Source organism: Bemisia tabaci, chromosome 3 (assembly GCF_918797505.1).
Source record: "Bemisia tabaci chromosome 3, PGI_BMITA_v3".
Classification (NCBI taxonomy): domain Eukaryota; kingdom Metazoa; phylum Arthropoda; class Insecta; order Hemiptera; family Aleyrodidae; genus Bemisia; species Bemisia tabaci.
Window position 1 is genome coordinate 24,095,206 of NC_092795.1, and position 8,717 is coordinate 24,103,922.

Genomic DNA, 8,717 nt, shown 5'->3' on the forward strand with positions numbered 1-8,717 from the left:
AGCCGTTCATTCAACCCAGCGCCAGATGATAAATGAGGACTCTCTCCAGGAGTCCCACTTTCATCCGCCGTCGCGTTTCTCGGACTAAACCAACGCGCTCAACGGACGGGCGTGGTTTTTTACAACGGGTCCAAAAAACAGAAGCCGAAAAATTGAAAAAATAACCTATAAAAAGTGGTAAGGAGAGGATTTTGGGGCTCGGGGACGGTTGTTTAACTTGACCCAAAAGGATCGGGTGGAAATCAATGCGCGGCGCGGGCCGGGAGGGTGCAACGAGCGTTGCGTCACGCGGAGGAAATCAATACGGAAAACCACCTCCCACGACCCTCGACGAGCGCCTCCGAAACCCAACTCCAGTCTCGCGTTTCGCCGCGCCGCACGGCTCCGATAATGCACGCGTTTTCCCGTTCCGAGCGTCCTCAAAGTGCTGGTGTCGGTCGCCGATTTTCCTGATAAGCTTCCGGAAAAGCGGGGTGCGAAAATACCGTCCCCAATCAATCCCGCGTTCTCCATCTTAGTTTTTCCGGCCGCCCGCCCCCGTTCAAGTGTGTCGTGGCTGCCTCTTGAATGAGTTGTCTTGTATTATGTATTTGTATGCACAAATGATTCCGCAAACGTAAGTAGCGATACGCACCATTTCATTACAACGCTAGGCGTGGGCCCAGTGCCTATAGAGTAGGTTTAGGCTCGCCTGAAGTTTCCGTGACATGTGCACTTCACTCGTTGCTCACACGTCGATGTCCTAGTTTGTCTTCCGAGAAACACAGTTCAAACTCGGGTGTTTCGCCTTTATCGATAACCCGATTGTGTTTTTCACGGAAGTTGGACCCTTTAGGATTTTCGTTGCAATGAAACCTTTTTTAGGTAGGGTCAAGGGATCTTATCTCTCATTCATTCACCGGTTGTATCGATCGCATAGTATAGGATGGATGTTTTCTATGGAGTGTTTCTCAAAATGGCTAAATTGCATCACCTCGGCCACAGCCCAAAATTAAAGTGCAATTGTTGAAGTTTCGAAGTACCTGTCATTTACGATGCGCACTTTTACTTGCATTCAGCCCTTTGTTTTGTTTTGTATAAATATATTCATTATTAAAACGCATGAGAAAATTATGACCACTAAAATAATAAGTATTGTGACACCGAAGACTGAAGGGCGGACAAATCACCACCATAGTAGTATTTACTTGTACTATACCGAATTAATTGTTCGATGACCGAAAAATATAAAACATAAGGATACCATAATTATTCTTCCGGTATTTTAGGGATGAACCCTACAATAAAGACATTCTGATGGAGCGTCATGCTCGTCAGAAAAGTGCCACACTAAATTAAAGTTTCCTGTCAATGCTTGATGAAAAAAAGTTCGCCTTCAATCCACCGGGCAGGCACAAATGCACCCATCAAGCCGCAATAGTTGCCTAACCGGACAAACTTTAGAGTTATTGCAATCTAACGGATCGATCGATCACATCTATCTCCGATTATCGCTTGAGGGGTCTTCTTTAGGGAAACTATGGTGAATTATTCATAGTCCGAAACTTTTTTAATCGATAATATGAGGGGCCGCATTAGGCATAACTTTATTATACTGCATATGGGGATTCTCTACCGTTTGCCTCAAGAAAAGTTTGCTTTCCTTTTTCGAATTTCAGGCAAAAGTAGATGTGGAACCACTTATTATTTGAGGTGAAATAAAAGGTGTGGGTCAAACAAATATTAAACGACTTCACATCTTTAACAAAATTAGGTTCACGTTGATGAACTAAAAAAGATATCATGGCCCAGGAAAATATTTCAGTGGTGTTGTGAGACTAAAAGTTGAATCGGAACCTTTCGATGTTTACATTTAGTGTTAAAATAATCATCGTCATAATTCATTATTTCCTAGACGAGGGAAGGACAAGGAACGTAACTGCATTCAGAGGTTGCAAATTTGACTGACAATAGCAATTTTTCATGCATACACGACATTCCAATTCTCTCTAAAATTCTTCTGATTTTAGTCTGAAATCAAGGGAAAAATCCTCTAGGAAAATTCAAATTAGTATTGTATGGTTTTTTTTTTTTTTTTTTTTTTTTTTTTTTTTTTTTTAAATTAAAGAAATCAGTTCGAAGGGCTGTTGTTAAATATTTGATCAAGTGCTTGCAACTGCAGTTGAACGAGAAGTCAACAAATTTCATCTGATCTAATCTTATTTCGATAGATAGAGAGGAAAAAGCGTCGTTCTAAATCTCTTCTCTGGTTTTGAATCTTTAAAAGAAAACAAACTAATGGATTTTCACGAGACGATCGAGAAATTTTATGTACAGACAATTTCAGGGAGATATTTTACCTAGTTCTCACTTTAAAAACTAGAACACAATCAGATATTTTTGAACGTTGCACTGATGTAACGCATTTTTCGACTTTGAAAATCCATTAGAACATGAGCTGTACCCGCAAAGCTCACAAAATTTCTCATATGCATCAGTCTCGTTACAAAAGTTTTCGACAACCACACGCACAACACACGTGCAAATAACACAGTGGTCGTATCCTGGTGCGAAGACGCGCATCCCACCCCTCGCCCCTAACTTTCTCTCGCGGGAGGTTCGGTTCGGACGGTGGCGACCGCTCGTCCGCGCAGCGTGTTGCGTGGAATCAGGCGCCGGCTCTGCGCAGGTCCGAACGACCCTCAAGGCCATTGAGCAACGCGCCCTACTACGCTGCCCTACCGAGCAGAAATCGCGCAAGCTCTCGTGTAATCCTGAAGGAGATGCGCGGTTCTCGACGGCGGCAGAACGCGGGGGTGATTCCAGTCTCGCGTATCATATGTATCTCCTCCCCGGCATGCGCCTTGAGCGCTGACGTTATAATCGGAGCGGAGTTCAGTTCGAATGTCAAACGGAGCCCGCGAGATTTCTCTCTCTCCCTCCGCGGGAAATTTGAGACCTTGACACGGGTGACCTTAATTTTTTCGTAGGAATTTTGCGTGCGGTTAGGACGGAAGTGAATTTTGTGTTTTAAAATTGTCATTATCTCTCTAATTTACTCTAGACTCATGTTTATCAAACACTGAAGTTAGCAAAAATCGCATCCGACTTTTCGAATTCGAATAGGTCTCGTTTATACTTCCTTCCTTATCGCTTAATTTTGGTGAATTACTAAACGACTGAGATAAATCGAATTTTATTCAGTGTTTTACGAAGTTAAGGTGAAATAATAACCAATTTAGTTAAATTAAACGAAGTGTGCAGTTTTCCGACAATCTTCAAGTTGATATTTGAAAATTATCTCTCAGTTCTAGTTTCTATTTTGAGTTGCCATTTTCCAAATAATTTGCATGTTCTGACAGTGCTTTGAATTGGGTTAATAACGAAAATCCGTGAGAACGATTTCCACATTTTTTCACAGGACCTCCCTCACTCTGATGAAAGTTCAAGGTCAATGGACTTTAAGGTGATTATAATTATCGAATATAGAACTCCATGGTGTATTGACGTGGTAGCAGGTCCAGTTTACCTCTGGATGGATGAATTTGCAATGTTTTTCCTTTTATACTGTTTACCCATTGAAATTATAAAGTGAATATTTGCCAAGGTTATATTCACTTAACTTTCGTGGGAGTCTCACTTAACTTTGTTAGGAGTCCCTCTTACTCGTTATACATTTAGGTAAAATCGTGGCTCCTTTGAAGTTGGGGGCAGGGAGGAGGAGGAGGTCTCTCTCTACATGAGCCGCGAAAAGCATGGAGTTATACAGAGAACAAGGCTCACGTGGTAATTTAGGTACACCCTTACTTCAAAAGAGCAACGATATGTGGTGATTATGGAGCCGTCCTCAAACATCATATACTCAATAACCTTTATTTATTTATTTATTTTTTTACTAAAAACATATCATCATTGTTACTCTCCACTATGAGTGACTTATACTCGCACCCATTTAAATTATTTGAAAGTACTTTTTTCATCATTTTTTTCAAGTATAACAACTCGCGAGAATGTTTGATGATCGTCAAGTAGAACTATTTTGGTTTTATCCTATTTTCAAACTAATAGTTTTTAGAAGTTGCTGTAGAAATGTTTTTCTTCGTTCAAATAAAGTAAAAACTTTTGAGTTTCGATGAAAATTTCTGGAGGCACTTACAGCGTTTGCATTCAAATGTAAAATTATTCTCTCCAGGTGCAAAAATTGGAATCATCACCTAAGTCTTGCTGTTAAAGATTATCATTTCTGAGAGACGACATTATAGAGGCTATTATTGAACTACACAGAGAGAAACTTCAACAAAAAAGTTTGGTTAGTAGGGAAAGTGAAACACAAAATAGAATAGCCCTAGCTCTCGGTTGACAATGTCAAGAGAAAATGCCAGCCAGTTTTCTTGCAGAAATTGTTTTAGAAAAAACGAGTGGTGAATACCAGCGTCGCAATCGGAGGAATGCATTTTCCCAGTCTCTTCATTGTTTTCTGCCTTAAATTCACTGCAAACTGTGCCAAAAATTTGTGTTGGTTTAATTGTGTTTCACTTCAGGGCCGGATTTTCTTACTTACCGCCCATGGGCCGCCTGTATTTTGCCGCCCCCTTTTCATTCGTTTTGAAACATTAATAAAAACCATCAAGTGAACGTACCAGGGGGGTGGGGTGCATAAGACGCGTTTACTCGTGTTGAACACATTTTTTGGGAAAGCCCTGTCAACACTACTAGCAAAAGGTCAACTTTGCGCGGAAGACAAGTTTCGTAAACCTATCTCTAATGGACAAGGCCTTCCATTCATATGAAAGTAACGAAAAAATTATGAAAGAACAAACACAAAGTTTGGTTTAATTATTTTAACTTCCGCCGCCGCGCCTACCGCACCGTGTTTGGCGCAATGCGTGAAGTATTCACGCAGTCATGTAGGCGCTATGCGTTTCACGCTGACCGCACTGTGTTTGGCGCAATGCGTGAAGTATTCGTGCAGTCTTGTAGGCGCTATCCGTTTCACGCTGACCACAAAAACCGCACTGTGTTTGATGCAATGCGTGAAGTATTCGTGTAGTCTTGTAGGCGCTAATATGTGTTACATGCCGACTGCCGTGCCGAGGGCTTCTCTTTTTCATCTCAAGTCCTCGTCATCATTTCTCCCTAAGTCGCGCCCTTCCAGGCCAATATCTGTGTGGTTGGTTTCTCTCTTAACTTCGACTATCTAAAGGTGCTGTCTCCTGTATCACTGAAAGACGACAAAATTAGAAATTACTATACTCTCAGGAAATGAGAGGTTTTGTAGCCTTCTCTCGTTTGTAATTTTTTTTTTTCTAAATCCGATTTTTTTTTATACATACGTTTAACAAAATTGCAAAATTTGCCGCCCCCTAGATTTGCCGCCATGGGCCGCGGCCTATGTGGCCACCCCCTTAATCCGGCCCTGTTTCACTTCCTATTTTAAACAAAGTAAAACAAGAAAACAAATATTTTTATTAGTGCATATTCATAATTATATGATAAGCACTTTTATGTGAAAATCATAGTGAAATCATCAGATATGTTGTTGGAACCGGATCAGATGGAACAGAAGCAGCAGAACTGGTTGAAATATTATTAAAAAATTACGGCAAAAATGTTCACCAGAGCAAAAAGGAGAGGGGAAAACGAGTGCTTTTTCATTTCGTCTGTTATGCGACTTGGACGGTTATATCGCCAAAAGCATCGGATCACGCACTTATTCAAATAACTCTCAACCCAATTGAAAAAGGCTTATGCAATTTTCAAAGAAGCGATCATGCATCTCCATTGATGACTTAAATTATATAAATCAAATAAAAATTATTATCTCGTTGCTTTTTGGAGGCTTTACTGCACTGAAAAAAACTCCGGCCGTGGGAGCCGCAATTACGGGCTATATAGACATACCGTCCGTTCCGGGCTCGGCTGCTGGAGCCGTAGCATCGGCCTCTGAACCCAGAGCAATCGCAGCTACGCCTCCAGTAGCCGGAATTTTTGGCCTTTGAGCCCGGAACGGACGGTATGTCTGTATAGCCCGTAATTGCGGCTCCCACGGCCGGAGTTTTTTTTTCAGTGTGAAGTGTGAGATTTTCAAAAATGGACATTTTTCATGCCTGTCTTTCCTCTAAAATATTTCGTGCGATTTACCAAAATATATATGTGAACAAAAAACTTAGTTCATCCATTTCTAAAAGCGTATTTTATTTTTGATTTCAGTTGCAGCATTGATGGACTGTTAGGATCTCCTCTTATCAAGACCGAGTCAGAATATGCTGAAAATACACAAAGGCTTGCACAAAAAGAAGAAGAAAGGAAAGAAGAGTAAGAAAGACGAGGAGGAATTCGACAAAGAGGAGCTCGAGAAATACAGACGCGAGCACCAAGGAGAGGCAAGCCAGACCGCGAATCAAGCTGTAAGTGGATCCGACGAGTGGAGGAATTTCACGTTACTCACATCGGGCGTCGATGAAATCCTAAAGAAAACTCAGGACGACTTAACTCGTATCAAAGAGAGCAGTTTCTTCCAGAGGAAGCCAGCGGGTGTCGTTGACCTCACCAAAGACCCTGCGGAACTCGCTGCCGAAGAAGAGAGGAAGCGACAAGAAGCAGAGGCAGAAGAGCACGAAAAGGATAAGCTAGAACTCCCCGAGGGTGTCGTTGAAGTATCAGATGTTGAGGACGACGCTGAGGGTGAGAGTGACCCGGAGGATATCTTCGACACTGCCTACGTAGACGTCGCAGTAGCAGGAGACCTAAAGCTCGCGTATATCCCTGATAGTCCTGTCGAAGAACTAAAACCAGGAGAGCCAGACCCGTTTGATACATCCATCGTTGATAAAGTCCTTCCGAAAGAACTAGCGAAGAAAGCTGTCTTCAATCTAGGATCTGCTGTTGACGTTCTTGCCGGGAAAGCAGACCCACAGTCAGCGGTACACCTCAGCGAAGAGGAGAGAAGGAAACACCGTAGACGAATTGTAAAGCCAGTCAATCTCTTACTAGAGAGTTTCGATACCGAGGATACTGCACCGGTAGTTGAGGAGACAGTTCCTCAGAAGACTCTACTAGACGACGATCCTCTGTTCGATGGTGACGTAGAAGTAGTCACACCTATCGTAGAGGCTTTAAAACCGATCGGAGCTGACGGCGAAAAACCAACCGAACCGAAGGTAAAACCCGAGGATCTCGTTTTAGAGTTACTGAACGAATTAGATCCTGTAAGCGACGTACCCGTAGAAACTAACTTAACGTTCCCGCTCCAACCAGAGGAAGAAGAAGAGCTCGAAGATGAATTCGCTGCGTTAGCCGCTGAGAGAAAAGAACGGAAAAGCTCCTTTGAGGAAGTCCTCGGCGACGACCCTTTTGACACTACATTCGTTGCGAATTTAATTCCCGGAAAAGCCGAGCTAAAATTAATCGAGAGTGAGATACTCAACGCTCAGATAGACGATCGAGACGTCGTCAACAACAAGAAGCTCATATTCGACGGCAATAATTTACAATTCTCTAACATTAAAATTAAAATAAACGCAAACTCTGTCTCATCGATAGAAGACGTTGAGAATCTCGATCATTCAGAAGTATCGCGACCGTTGAGCTTCCAGCACCGCGACTTACTCGGTGGCAGCACAACTGATCTATCGAAAATCGGCCACGATCCTCTAGAGCCGAAAGCGAACAGTGGCGTCGAAGAGATAACTTACACCGATCCGTTTGACGTCTCTGCGGTTGAGCAGCTCACAGCACCGGGCAAGGCTGAGTTGAAAGTTATCGAGAAAGAGCTTTTGGAATCGAAATCGGATCCCATCTCACAATTAGACGACGACGATTTTGATCCGAGAGCGGAGGAGAGCACGAAACCGGATCTCAAAAGACCGGACCAACTGTTCACAGCCACCAAACGGGCATCGGTTCCTAAAATCGTAGCATTCAAAGTAGAGTCGCCGACAAATAAGTTAGATTTATTGACAGCTGTTGATCAGGAGGAAGAGTCGAAGGTCAATAAACCGCTCACTCCTTACTACCCGGACCCGAAAGATCTCGAAGAGAGGAAAAGTTTCGAGTCTGATATCGTCGATCCGTTTGACACATCTCACGTGGCGAATGTGCCTGGCAAATGTGAGATAAAGTTGTTGGAGGAGGAACTTAAGATACACGAAACTTTTACTGATAATAATTTCAACCCTAGAGAAGTAGAGTCAGCGCCACAAGTCAAAGTCGCGCCTCCAACGAGCTTGCCCATCAAACCAGAACCACCTGCTGATATTTTAACGGCGGACGAGCATATTGATATCAAACTTCACACGCCAGTGGCTCCGCAGAAACCAATAGCAGTCGAAGAGAATAGTAGCACCGCCCGGGATCCTTTTGATACGTCAATAGCGGAGAATATTCTGCCCGGAAAAGCGGAGATAAAGTTATTGGAGAACGAGCTACTAGCGGACTCAGGCCCGAAAACTCAGAAATTGACAAGGAGTTACACGGATGAAGATTTTGACCCTAGAGATAAGGTAGAAGCGGTTATAAAGACTGTATTGGAGCAAAATAAACCTGTCGTAGACTTCAACGCTGTAATATCAGAATCTCACCCCGACGTTGATCACAAACCCTTGACCCCAATCGTAGCTGACTCCATAGACGAGTGCCCTAATTTTGACGACCCATTCGATACTTCCAATATTGATATAGGCCCCACAAAGACTGAGATCAAATTGATCGAATCAGAATTGTTTAAATCTTAGTTATAT

The 8,717-nt window shown here is 42.7% G+C and overlaps 1 protein-coding gene across 2 annotated transcripts; it reads left to right on the plus strand.

Moving 5' to 3' along the window:
* Positions 1–312: 312 nt before the first annotated feature.
* stnA (stoned A) lies at positions 313–8,711 on the plus strand. 2 transcript variants are annotated; one of them, XM_019042440.2, is made up of 2 exons: positions 313–616; positions 6,190–8,711. In XM_019042440.2, exon 2 carries the CDS (start codon positions 6,243–6,245, stop codon positions 8,709–8,711), a length of 2,469 nt encoding a protein of 822 aa, XP_018897985.2. In that variant the 5' UTR covers positions 313–616; positions 6,190–6,242. The 2 variants fall into 2 exon arrangements, with proteins under 2 accessions (XP_018897985.2, XP_018897986.2); XM_019042441.2 differs by lacking the exon at positions 313–616 and adding an exon at positions 2,903–3,445.
* Positions 8,712–8,717: the final 6 nt, after the last annotated feature.

Excerpts from the sequence above, each read along its gene's own strand:
- stnA (XM_019042440.2), top strand. The coding sequence starts at position 6,243 with ATGCTGAAAATACACAAAGGCTTGCACAAAAAGAAGAAGAAAGGAAAG.